The sequence below is a fragment of the Oreochromis niloticus genome, linkage group LG9 (genome assembly GCF_001858045.2).
Source record: "Oreochromis niloticus isolate F11D_XX linkage group LG9, O_niloticus_UMD_NMBU, whole genome shotgun sequence".
Lineage (NCBI taxonomy): Eukaryota > Metazoa > Chordata > Actinopteri > Cichliformes > Cichlidae > Oreochromis > Oreochromis niloticus.
In genome coordinates, this window is record NC_031974.2 from 5,710,217 (window position 1) to 5,722,899 (window position 12,683).

Here is a 12,683-nt window from a genome sequence, read left to right on the forward strand (position 1 = left end):
TCTTTGTTCTCCCCAACGTAAACATTTAAGAGTAGAAATAATATGAAATAAGAACTTAAATAAGGGACAGAACAACTGGTCAACTTTAAATAAAAACATTTGGAGACAAAGAGCAGGCACACTGTGAGCCTGAGGCTGAAGGCTTCACCACAGGAGGTGGTCACTTTCTGCACAGCCTCTCCACACTGTAAGGACAAAAATACCAGTTTTTGTTCCCTGCAGCCCTGAATGTTCTCAGCTTGAAGTGCCCAAGAGCACAAGGTCAGTTTATCTCAGAGATCCTGCTGCCACCATCAGACCGGCACAGGAAGTGCGTTAGGCGCCCAAAAACCACGATGCCAGGTCAGTGGAGTTAAGATCTTTATTGGAAACCCAGCCTTTAAACATAGTACATTTTATTTTTTTTATTAATTCAGTTACATCAGCAACAGGCCCCACGTCGTCTAGAGCAGTGGTTCCCAAACTGAGGTGCTGGGCCTCCTCGGGGACTGCGAGGAGGGAAAATAGATATAATATGCTGCAGATATAAATCACTGATTTTTCTAGAGGTTCTATGCGATGATAAATGGCTGTGCTGTGAGGTTTTACTGGTTTAACTGGTGGGGATGTCTGCAAGGGGAACGTTTGGGAACCACTGGTCTAGCGGCCGAGCTTGTGAGCAGCAAAGAGTTCAAAAAGAGGACAAAGAAACAACAACAGAAAGACAAATGAGGGAAGTAAACAGAGAAATACATCTGAGTCTTATTTTGATTTTAGGGGAGCAGGATCGCCTTCAGTCAGCCTGGGTTTAAACTAAAAATACAAGCTTATGTGAGCGGGGAGGGCGCAAAGGAAAGGGAGCAAAAAGCCACCGTGGAGGTCACCGCATTCTTTCTGCCATCAACAAACAACGATACACGCTCAAGGAGGAAAAACACAAACTGGTTAATGTTTTTATTGGCGAATCCAGAGATTCTGTACTCGTTTGTAAATTCCACAGAGTGTGAAATGAATATAAATACATTTTTAAAAGATGACATGCACTAGGTGTGAGATATTTTGCAGTCATGAGACAATGAGTGTGTTTTCTATGCAGCTGTGTGTAAAATTCAGGAAAAGAAAATCAAAAATGAGACGGCAGATTTGCCTTTTTCTGTTAGGTAAAAATCTAGAAATGCTCCAGATGTTCACCTTACACGTATGATGCAGTCGACCAGCTCAGATTCTCCACAAAGGTGGGAAAAGCAAACTGTCGGCGTCACCATCATCTTCATAATCATCATCCTCAGTGGTCTCCGTCTGATAACTGAGACAGTCTCTAAAGCAGCGTCTTGTCTAATAAATCAAAGTACTGATGGTGATCTCCCCCTGTGTGAAATGCACTTAAAGTTCTCCAAACAACAAAGATGTCTACTGATGATAAACAAGCTGGATTAAACATACTGTATATTAATAAACTGTATTGGACTGGCATAGGCTGATCTTAATAAAAATAATTATTTTCGGTGCGCTGTGTTCGGCTCGAAAGATCCCAATCGGAGCATCTCTAGCAAAATCCCACCTTCCCCCTCCAGTGGCAGGATTTTAGATCTGCAAAGAGGAAGAGGAAACATTTGAGTTTGTTCTGCACAATCTGATCCCAGCGTGCACGCAGTTGTTCAGTTATCCACCATATTTGGACCAAACAAACTACTTCTACAGTTTATATCATGTTGGGGGTTAAAGTCCAACCAAAGATGGTGAGGATCATCAAATGCATTAATCTGAAACGCATTTGAAAAAAGCCAATATAAGGCTGTTAGTAGGTCAGAGACTCCAAAGTCCCTTAAAAACAGTTTTACGCCCAGGCTCGCTCAGCTAAACTGTCCCGTCAGAACCATCCTCACATTTCCTCTTTCTTTCTGTTTTTATTTTAAATCAGAAATGAACTTAAATACGATCAATTGTGATTTATAAGCTTTTTGTCTATAAAAATGCAATAAAATGTGACCACCACAACTCTTTTGAGGACACACGCTCCAAGACCAAACTTGTTTAAGAGCAAGCAAAGCAGGAAACCTCTAAGTTAACGCGGCAGCTTTAATTGTTTAAGGAATAGAGGTGCAGCTAAAGCTTTATTCTCAAATTCTCTCCTCACTGATAACGGTTTCATCTGTGATGTGCTTCTGAAGTCCAAAGTGACACCTCGACATCCACTTTTCTCCTTTAAAAACATCCCGACTTTCAGTTAATTATCACAGCAGACGCATGTTTTATCATGTCGGGTCAGAAATGACTTTCACTGTGAACCAGTTTACCAAATACTGATACTTGCTGATCATTTTTGGCTCCACTGTGTCTCGGAAAATAAGGTCACTGGTGGAGATTTAGAACTAAAAAAAGAAAGTAAAAATTATGCTGCTAGTTCTGTATATTTAATTCAAGGTGTTGTACTGGCTTCAAGATTACATTTGGGATTATAATCCACTCCTGTGAAGAATTAAATTCAGCTACTTACAATATATAAAAAACATTGTTCAATTACGCCAACTTACATCATCAATGTCCTCATCATCATCTGCAATGTCATCAAACTGAATCTCATCGTCGTCTCCAGGTCCAAATGTGTCTGTCTCGTTGATTTTGGCTGCGGATGAAACAGAAAATGCATCAGAAAAATCTCACGAGTACTCACGCCGACCCCAGAGTGAATCTAACCACGCCACAGGGTCGGACTGTGGAGTTATACATGCTCTGAATGCTCTCCATCACCATCAGGGAGCAGTTTGGAAATGAGACTGTCACCACTTCTCCACCTTGCACACACTGTGACTGTGACTTATTAGTGGAGAAACCTTGAACTCTTATTTTGAAAGTTCATGCATGGCTAACCGGGTAGCCCTAACCCTTCCTCTATTGTGTTCCTGCAGTTGGTCGGGTCATCACCACGGTGCTGCTACTTTGCTCAGTCCCAAAATTCAGTATGTTTGTGATGTGCGATGAGGCCCTCTGCTGATCAAAACCTGCAACTATTTTCCACCTTGGATTTGCAAGAAAACAGAATACTACACTTCACCTACAGGTCTGACACATTATTGTTTGTGGAAGTTCATGGAAGTAAAACAGACACCAGGACTCTTCATTAAAGAGACAAACAGCTGCAGTAACATTAACACAGCATCTCTTAAGTTTTTAAAGAACCGCCTCATTAATGTGACACGTGCGGCGTAACTCACCGTGCTCTGGCAGCTCTCCGTACGCTTTCAAACTGCGAGCCTCGTCTGCGTTGTACTTAAGGATGACGTCAGCTTTGTTGTCCTGAAACAAAAGTTGAGGTTAAAGTTTGTGTTATTGATCACAGTAACTTAGTAATAACAGCCCCTACAGAGGCCTGTAAGTAGGAGGATTCTCCATGTAAACACAACTATGAGCAGTTTTCTGTTATTTTTGGCCATCATAAACATCTCTACTGATAAAACACAAATAAGTTTAGGAAAAGTAATGCAGGCTGTTAAAGCTTCACGGTGCCCTCTCAGTGACTGACAACACAGCATTAGTGGTCTGATCTGAAGCCTGTGTGAGCAACCAACACACCTGATAATCCCTCAGCCCGACCAGGATGATGTCCGACGTGTTAATCCAGACCTGGAGGAAAACAAAACAAAGCAGGGATGAGTCGCACAGGGTCACGCTGCACTTTGTGACCCGCGCACACGCTGACGGCGGCTGCCTGAGAAAACGCTGACGCGGCGTCACACCACAGGGTTTCCTCTGTGTGTGCGCGTGTGATGGTGGGAGAAGGCGACAGAAGGTGCTCGGGTCATTCCTACCTTTTTCCGGAGTTTTCCTCTGATGTGGCAAAGCCGCTTGGTTCCATCGAAGCACATCGCCTCCAGACGTCCGTTCCCCAACATTTTAATCACCTGAGCGTATTCTGAGACACACAAGAGAGCAAAGGAAGCTAAAATCAATCCGTGATATACTCGCCTGTAATAAAGGGCTCGTACACTGTTCAGAATAGGAGGAATAAACCATTATGAATCTATTTCAGCTGCCTTGGTGCAAATGAAAGTGACAGATGCACTGGATGAGGCAACAACAAGACAACCCCCACAAAGGGAATGGCAGGTGGTGCCCACAGACTGCTCACTCTTCCTCCCTTCTGACTGATTTTTCTCTAGTTTTGCTTTTTGTTAGTGTCCCGGTTACTGATGGTTGCCCATGCAGTCCAGATCCTTCAGGATCTCCATGCCTGCTGTCACAGGAAAGTTTACTGAGTCTCCCGGCACAGTGTCAAGATTCAGAGTGGACACCTGCATGAGGAGAGCTAGACAAAGCTGTAGATAACAGCAACCGAGCAGCAGGAACAGTATGTGCTGCTCTGCAGGTTACTCGTGTGCATGTTTCTAAACAAACTGTTCACACTGAGCACATGTGAGAGTCTGAAGCCTGAAACATTCCAGAATGACTGCTGTCTGTGATTCTCCAAAAGTTGAATCTGTTCATCTGGACGTAGCGTTTTGTGGGAGAAACGTTTCGTCACTCATCCAAGTGACGAAACGTTTCTCCCACAAAACGCTACGTCCAGATGAACAGATTCAACTTTTGGAGATTTACTTTCCTGGATGATTGAGAATGCATCAAGACGCTGTCTGTGATCCTATCCTGGTGCTTTGGGCCGTGGGTTCTTCCTGGTACAGAACAGTTCTTGAATGATGAAAGTAGAACTGATGCTCTGATCCAGGTCTGGTAGGATCAGTGACACATGCACCGAGGATGTTGGGAGTGGATCCAGCCATAAATATTCGTGAATGGCATAATGACACAAGATAGATCATCCAGTGATTGCAATGTTTAACTTTTAATTTTTATTTGTTTTTAAACCTGCTCCTCAGAAGGTTGTTACATCTGGATTTGAGCAGTGTATTTTTGAGCAGCTCCAGCTGGATCCTAACATTTGTAAGCTGAAGATCCTGCTCTGCATTTGGCAGCAGTGAGCACTGCGGTCTGACTGCAGGCTTGTTTGCTGAGCCAGTAAACCCCTCAGTCATCCAGCGCTCTAAACATCACTGCTCTTAAATCCTTTCCTTCTGTTAAAAGGGAGTTTTTCCTTCCCACTCTCACCAAATGTTTGTTTATAGTAGGTCATGTAAAAGTTGGGGTTTCTTTCTACTAACTGTAGGGTCTTTACATTACAACATTAAGCGCCGTGAGGCAACTGTTGGTGTGAATTGGTGCTATACAAACAAAATTAAAATTAAATCCTCACAGCTTGACGAGACATTTTTAACCAAATATTTGATTTACCATCAAATAATTGTCACATTTGCAAGCACAGGACTGTGAAAACTTCAAGCATTTTTTTTGTTTGGATAAAACTGATTAGATTAGGTTAGATTAGAGTGGAAGATTACATTTCAATCTTGGAGATCCAAGTAGTTCTAACATGAACGATGAGCTACGACATTCATTTACATTTCTTAAAACTTTGCCCAACTTACGACAATCGGGATTTTTTTTCCCTCCTTAAATTTGTCTTTTTGTATTCAGCTTGTTATTTTCTAAACGTTTAGATGATATTCAGGTTTCCCAAAAGCGTTTTAAAAAAAACTTTATATCCATGTCTTCATTTTGATTTCAACTTATTGAGATCATATTTTATTTGCAGATGCTAAAAAAAGGAAAAAGAGAGAGAGAGACATAATATAGTGAAACATCGCTCTTAAAACAGTTTTACAGCTGATACAGTAAACTAACATTAGAACAAACTTTTATTATTACTATTTAAATAACTTCTTTCTTCTTCATATACTGACCACTATACTTTTAGCATTTGATGTGTTTGTTTTAGGGAGGCACTTTTTATTCTGTTTTATTGAATTTACCACGCGATTTCACTCTAGAACCAACTTATCCAATAATATGCAGCCTTTTAAACTACATTTTGTTCCATTCATTTAAAAGGTTTAATTATTTTTTTTACCTTTATTACATTTTATTTTGTATTTTACTTATCACTCTCCTTTGTGTAACTCAATTTTATTTTTCCATAATAAGAAGAAATACTGTATTTTAACTGAGACATACCTTAAAACCTTAATAGTTCACTCTTCATCCCACGCACGTCAAACACACTAAATTACTGTTTGTTAAGGACATGCAGTGACACTTAATCCTAGACCTTATGAATAAGTTTATACTTTGTCCTCCTACTCCTTTTTAAACATGTAAATTCAGTGCTATAATGCTGTCAGTGTTTTGTTTACCTGACAATTTTCTGTGAACAGCATTATATTGTGCAAGCAATACTTGCATACTAGCTTGCTTACCTCGGAGGTGAAGGCAACTCTTCTAACCCACAAACAGAATAACCTGAACCCAGTCTTACCCTGTCCATCCTCCTTGAACACCAGCTCCCTCTTCTCAGACTCATTTTCGTTCTTTCCACGTCGCCGATTTTTACCTCCTTTACCTGTAAACAGAAACAAGCAGAAATAAATTAGTGGTTTGTGTCAATTTCACTGTTTTGTTTTTTAAACTTACATATAAATAATTTTGGCGCCATAAGCAATCAATCAACCATTAAATGGAAATACACCAATACTAAGATTTCATCAGGTTGGCTTGAGTGGAGTTAAATCTAATCAAGCTTAAGGCAGCTTTTTGTTTAGCAACAGAGCAAAAATGACTAGAAACACCAGAAACTTCTGCTAAACAAGACAACACTGACACCTTGTTTTAAGTACATGTGAATGGTTCAATTTCAGTTATCCAAACTGGGTTTTTATTGTGGTACACAGCAGAGACGGCATTAATTTCAACGCCTGTGTGAGCTTCTCTCTGAAAGGGGAACCGGACAGAAACAGGAGCGAACCTTTATTTTAAGGGTCGTAACATCGTCCAAACGCTACAATACCAGCTGGAGAATAGTTTAGAACCCAGTATAAAGACACTCTGGTGTTTTAAAAGGCTAAATATTGGTGAAAATTGGAGGCGGATATTACGGGCCAGCCCGGGTGGGGTAACTAGGTAGACGCTAGCTGGTTAGCTGTAATAGTTAGCAGCGGACTACACCAGTAATCAGGCGAGCTCGATCGTTAACGGAGCCGGAGAACTTATATCAGATTTCTCCTAAATTCACAGTTAACCCGCATACAACCAAGCAGAGCGGGTAAACCTCACGTATACCACGCTGACGGTCGTGTAAACGAGGTTCCGCGGGGCTAACTAGCAGCAGCCGGTCGGTGTCACGTTTTAGCTGCGTGTGTCCGCGGCGGGCTCCGACACAATCAACCGAAACACGTCGCTAGCGTACGGCTTTCGGTTAACCTTACCTTTATTTTTGGGCATATTCTTTCACGCCTCGGTCACGGTAGTTCCGCTCGGTAGAAATGACCAGCTGTTAAACAATAATTGTTTACGAGAAGTGAGCGAATGCAGAGAAAGCACAGATGTGACGAGATGCTAGCTACTCAGCGTCGAATCACTCCTCAGAAGTGCGCATGCGCAGACCAGGACATTCAAAACCTCAATACTTTATTGTAACAGGGGATTGTTACAGAGACAAAGCGCTTCTTTCAGTAAAGAAGCAACAGTGACGAAATTAACCTCTAATAAATGTAAAAGTACCGTAGTAATAGTAATTCTTATTGCTTATGTTCACTTTTTACATTGTTATCATACAGATTTTAAATAAACATTTTTACTGTGGCTGTTTTATTTTCTTTAGTTATTAATGTATTGATTTATATTCACATTTTTACGTTTTATTTTATTTTTCAAAAATATTTCAATATTTTCCTTACATGTACCTTTAACCTGTGGAGCTCCTTCACGAATTAGATCATGATTTTTTAAATGATATTTTATTAAATTTTATTGTATTTTATGTCCAATCTTCTTTTAGTTTTTTATTGATTTTTTATGTTGAGGGTTATTCTGTTGTTTCTTGTACTCATTTTTATTCCATTTTAATGTAATTTTTATTTTTAAATTTACCCCGAGCTCCTTACTAAATTACAAATGTTTATTTTTTATATTAATTTTATTACTTATTATTATTTTTATGACATTTTTTAACTTATTAAGCTAATTTTATGTGACTTTATTTATTAGTTTAAACGTAACTGAGTCCCTTCTGGGGTAACTATCTTATCATACAGTATCGTTCTGTTATACAGTATTTTACTGAACTGTTTTTCGCTGACTGCTGATAGTTTTAAAGTACATCCAGGGCTCCAGGGGGCGTCATGTCTTATCAGCTCGTTGGTTCGTCCTGAAAGAAAACACGTTTTTTTGTGTGTGTTTTCTTTTTGTGGCTCAGCTAGCTTTCTGCAGGAAATCTGACCACCTGCATCGACTAAAGGTGAACGATTAGCTGTATCTGAACATTTGTGCATGCAGTTCAACTCTTTTCCTTTAATGTTAAAGAGCCAACTAGTGCATAGTGGAGAAATTTAAACCTCAGAGTTGCCCCTGTTTGCTGATTAGCAATTCGTTGCTAAGCTAATGGTTGTGATGGCTGACTTCGGCAGCAGGGTCGTGCTGAATGTTGACTTTATTCTTGCTGTTATTTAAAAGAATAAACAGAAAAGACTTGAGCAGAAATATAGGTCGTGGCGGATTATTTATTGGAGAAAAAATGTTTCATTAAAACGTGAAGTATCGCTGCTCACGTCTCACTTCTACCTAAAACAGAACATTTTGAATGGAAGTCTTGTTATAACAGGAATGATCAAAATAAACATTTAAACGTGCACGTATAAAAAGGGAATAAAAAATTATAATGAAAAATTATAATATTAGTTAATATAATCTACATGTATGTGAAAAATAAAATACTATGATAGAAAAAAATGGTCTTAATGGCGATTGCATGAATTATGGGCAAGAGCTGTGCAGTTACATAAATAAACAGTAAGTATTTTACTGTAATCACAAATGATTATTTGACACAATAAACACAATTACAGATTTTGTAAATAATACAAGTAGTTATTATACATGTAAATAAAAATATAATAATTGTATTATGAACAATAATTTTCTTGATTTATTGTCTATTTATATGTTAATGCATACCTGCATCAATGAATGAGTAGCATACAAGCATGTACAGATAAAAACTACGAACAAATACCTGGACATGTAATATTAATATTCATTCATCATTAATTAATAATATGTTTCCTGTTGAGTCTGAGTGGAACTGCTTTTACTCAAATTCAGCTGCATCACGGTGCAGACCTACGTCTTTCAGCTGCTCCATCTCACCCTATCCCCGGGATCCTCCTTTGTGTCACCAACTGCCTGCATGTCCTCCTCCACTACATCCATGATTCTTCTCTGAGGTCTTCCTCTTTTCCTCCTCCCTGGCAGCTCCATCTTCAACATCCTTTCTCCTCCTTCCACATGTCCAAACCACCTCAGGCTCTTGTCTCTAACTTCTTCTCCTTCTGATGTTTTTATTTCGAAGTCTTTCCATCCTGGTCACTCCAAACAAAAATAAAACTTGGATAATATTTAGTATTTATGAATAGATTTGGTAAATGTTAAGTGTTTTTCACACATGGACTTGGGTGGGCTGCCCAGAGGGATGAAGAAAGTTTACCTATAAACCCCGAGTCAGAGATGAGGGGTGTCACAAGGGCAGTTATCGACTTTCTCTGCTAAACCAGGCTTTGTCCTTGAGGCTCACACGTTATAGGAGTATTCTTCCACACAAGATGATCTGTTATGAGTCCAGCATGTTCTAAGCTAGCACACCCCTCAGGTGTGTTTTGAGATTTATTTTTATTGTTTTATCAATTTCAGACAGCATCTCAGTCAGTTCACTATCACGTATTCCCGTATGCTCTTATTTTGAAAGTTGATTCACTGTTGACAAACTTGCATCGGCCCTTCCTGTCTCCCGTCTTTCCAACAATAGGCTGTTCAGATCACTGTTGCGGTGATTCCCAGACTCTGATCCTGTGGTCAGACTGACTTTGACTTCACCGTCTTGGGTGATGTTAGTCCTTGTTCTGCTCTTTGAGATGGAGCTGCTCTCTAACCAGGATGTGATGCAGAACGAGGACTCCAGTCACAAACCAATATTTACTGTCAGGAAATACAATGTATATGGTATTGATTCATTGATATATCTAAGAAAGACTTTTTATGCCTTCATTCTGTAGTATTTTATCTGTTTGCTGCTGGAAGCTATAATGCAGTATATTTTTCTCCTTTCAGACGTCTTCCAAACAGTCGACTGTTCAAAGCAGAGGTGCAGGAAAAGCATCGTCATCCTCGGTCATGGCCGGAAACAAAAACTGGGATGGCGCCGGCGGGATGGACCAGATAACAGTGGTGAGAATAGATGACACTCACATCGCTGAAGAGGAGTCGCACGTTGATGGGAAGGTGTTCTACGAGGTGGAGTGCTCGGTGCCTGCGGAGGAGGAGGTCGTGGGAGAGGATGACGATGATGGCGTCTACGTCATCGAGTATTCAAACCCTGAAGAGGAGGGAGAGAGTTACCAGTTCACGATGTCCGTAGATCGGTCGCTCCCAGCGAAAGAGCCAATTGTTAAAACTCCGGTGGTCAGCGAGAACCCCGGAGCTCTGCTGCCGTCAAGACCGGCGAGGTTGCGACCTCAGGTGAGCCAGAAGAGGAGGTTGGTAGCCGAGGAAGAGGAGATCAAAAGCGAGGAGTTGGTGGTGAGCAATAAGAGCGTGCTGGCGCTGGGAGAGGATTACAGCGACGTGATGGAGATGAACTCGGGCTCAGGTAAAAAACTGGTGTGCACGATGTGCCCGCCGCCCGGCAAGTTTTTCAAGAGGGCGTCTGGGCTGGCGGTACATCTAAAGCAGATGCACCACATGGAGGGGAAGAAGACGTTCTTCTGCACCTCCTGCCAGCAGTCGCTCCGCACTCAGATCGAGCTGGACGCGCACACGAGGCGCCACGCCAACCAGGACGCCGTGTTCGTCTGCCGCCTCTGCGCAGCCGAGGAGGAAGCCGGCACAGAGGAGAAGAAGGGGTTCAAAGGGTCGAGGTGGGGCCTGAAGAAGCACCTGGAGAAGGAGCATCCGGGTGTTATCCCGCGCTGCGACATCTGCAACAAAGGCTTCAAGACGCTCGTGTCGTACCTCGCCGACCAGTTCAGGCACGTCGGGGTGTCGCCATACTACTGCGCCAAGTGTCAGATCTACGAAATGACTGAGCGGGGTCTGAGCGTGCACATCAGAAACCACAACAAGAAGAAGATGACTGAGCAGAAGGCTAATGAAAGCCGCCTGCAGACTTTTGAAGTCTCTGCCGGTGCTGATAACTCGGCGACAGACGACTCCGACTTCTGACGCTCCAGACTCACCGTTTAGCTTCGTGTTCGAGCGAAGCGGCAGCGGCTCACAGACGTCAGGGTCAAATCCTACATTTTATGCATCTGAACTGAACTTTGGGCAAAAAAACTTTTCCCCTAACAGTTAGAAAACCTTTTTTGTGTGTGTGTGCAGTTAATGACCAAACATGTTACTGCTTAAGTAGAAGTGTCCAGGAATTATTTGAATTCCCTTCCTTTATTTTCAAGTAGGAATAATCCTAGTTGATGAAACGGGACAAAAAACTTGTCTCAGAGAAAAACGTCCAGAAACGGTCAGAATCAGCACAGGCTAAACATCGTCCATATAACTACTGCGTGTGTATTTAAAACCCATTTTACACGTTTAATCACAGTCTTCAGTAACCATCTTTTTTAAATGTTGCTGATATATGTGGCGCACACACACACAGTCAGATTAGTCTTCTTACCTTGCAGGATAACCCGTAATGATCAGAGCTGTGATTCCATCAGAAGCGACTTCCAGGGTCCATCAGGTCTGTTTTTAAAAGAAAGTTGCATTAAGCAGCACAGAGTAGGCGATTAGGTCAGGAAGTCAGAGACAGGAACAGCATAAAGAATTTGATTCAATTCAGTTTTATTTATATAGCGCCAAATCACAACAAAAGTCGCCTCAAGGCGCTTTATATTGTACAGTAGATGTACAATAATAAATACAGAGAAAAACCCAACAATCATATGACCCCCTATGAGCAAGCACTTTGGCGACAGTGGGAAGGAAAAACTCCCTTTTAACAGGAAGAAACCTCCGGCAGAACCAGGCTCAGGGAGGGCGGGCCATCTGCTGCGACCGGTTGGGGTGAGAGAAGGAAAACAGGATAAAGACATGCTGTGGAAGAGAGACAGAGGTTAATAACAGATATGATTCGATGCAGAGAGGTCTATTAACACATAGTGAGTGAGAAAGGTGACTGGAAAGGAAAAACTCAATGCATCATGGGAATCCCCGGCAGCCTACGTCTATTGCAGCATAACTAAGGGAGGATTCAGGGTCACCTGGTCCAGCCCTAACTATATGCTTTAGCAAAAAGGAAAGTTTGAAGCCTAATCTTGAAAGTAGAGATAGTGTCTGTCTCCCGAATCCAAACTGGAAGCTGGTTCCACAGAAGAGGGGCCTGAAAACTGAAGGCTCTGCCTCCCATTCTACTTTTAAATACTCTAGGAACAACAAGTAGGCCTGCAGAGCGAGAGCGAAGTGCTCTAATAGGGTGATATGGTACTACAAGGTCATTAAGATAAGATGGGGCCTGATTATTTGAGACCTTGTATGTGAGGAGCAGGATTTTGAATTCAATTCTGGATTTAACAGGAAGCCAATGAAGGGAAGCCAAAACAGGAGAAATA

General features: G+C 41.5%; 2 protein-coding genes across 4 annotated transcripts; one reads left to right on the forward strand and one right to left on the reverse strand.

The window, feature by feature from the left end:
* Positions 1-347: 347 nt before the first annotated feature.
* eif1axb (eukaryotic translation initiation factor 1A X-linked b) lies at positions 348-7,464 on the reverse strand. The gene is made up of 7 exons (XM_003456243.5): positions 7,293-7,464; positions 6,347-6,430; positions 3,789-3,892; positions 3,553-3,603; positions 3,195-3,276; positions 2,514-2,605; positions 348-1,569 (listed from the first exon to the last, which is right to left on the reverse strand). The coding sequence occupies exons 1-7, from the start codon at positions 7,306-7,308 to the stop codon at positions 1,564-1,566; spliced, it is 435 nt and encodes a 144-aa protein (XP_003456291.1). The 5' UTR covers positions 7,309-7,464; the 3' UTR covers positions 348-1,563.
* Positions 7,465-8,199: 735 nt separating this feature from the next.
* LOC102079001 (zinc finger protein 615) lies at positions 8,200-11,919 on the forward strand. Of its 3 annotated transcripts, none has more exons than XM_005460956.4 (2): positions 8,200-8,323; positions 10,189-11,919. In XM_005460956.4, exon 2 carries the CDS (start codon positions 10,252-10,254, stop codon positions 11,296-11,298), a length of 1,047 nt encoding a protein of 348 aa, XP_005461013.1. In that variant the 5' UTR covers positions 8,200-8,323; positions 10,189-10,251; the 3' UTR covers positions 11,299-11,919. The 3 variants fall into 3 exon arrangements, 2 of the variants coding, with proteins under 2 accessions (XP_005461013.1, XP_019208481.1); XR_002058652.2 differs by lacking the exon at positions 10,189-11,919 and adding an exon at positions 9,887-10,027 and having other exon boundaries at positions 8,211-8,323; XM_019352936.2 differs by lacking the exon at positions 8,200-8,323 and adding an exon at positions 10,028-10,080.
* Positions 11,920-12,683: the final 764 nt, after the last annotated feature.

Coding starts and splice junctions, on each gene's coding strand:
- eif1axb (XM_003456243.5), bottom strand. Junction 3,893..6,346: donor GTTCAAGGAGGATGGACAGG/GTAAGACTGGGT, acceptor TGTGTGTCTCAG/AATACGCTCAGGTGATTAAA. Junction 2,606..3,194: donor CGGAGAGCTGCCAGAGCACG/GTGAGTTACGCC, acceptor TTTCATCCGCAG/CCAAAATCAACGAGACAGAC.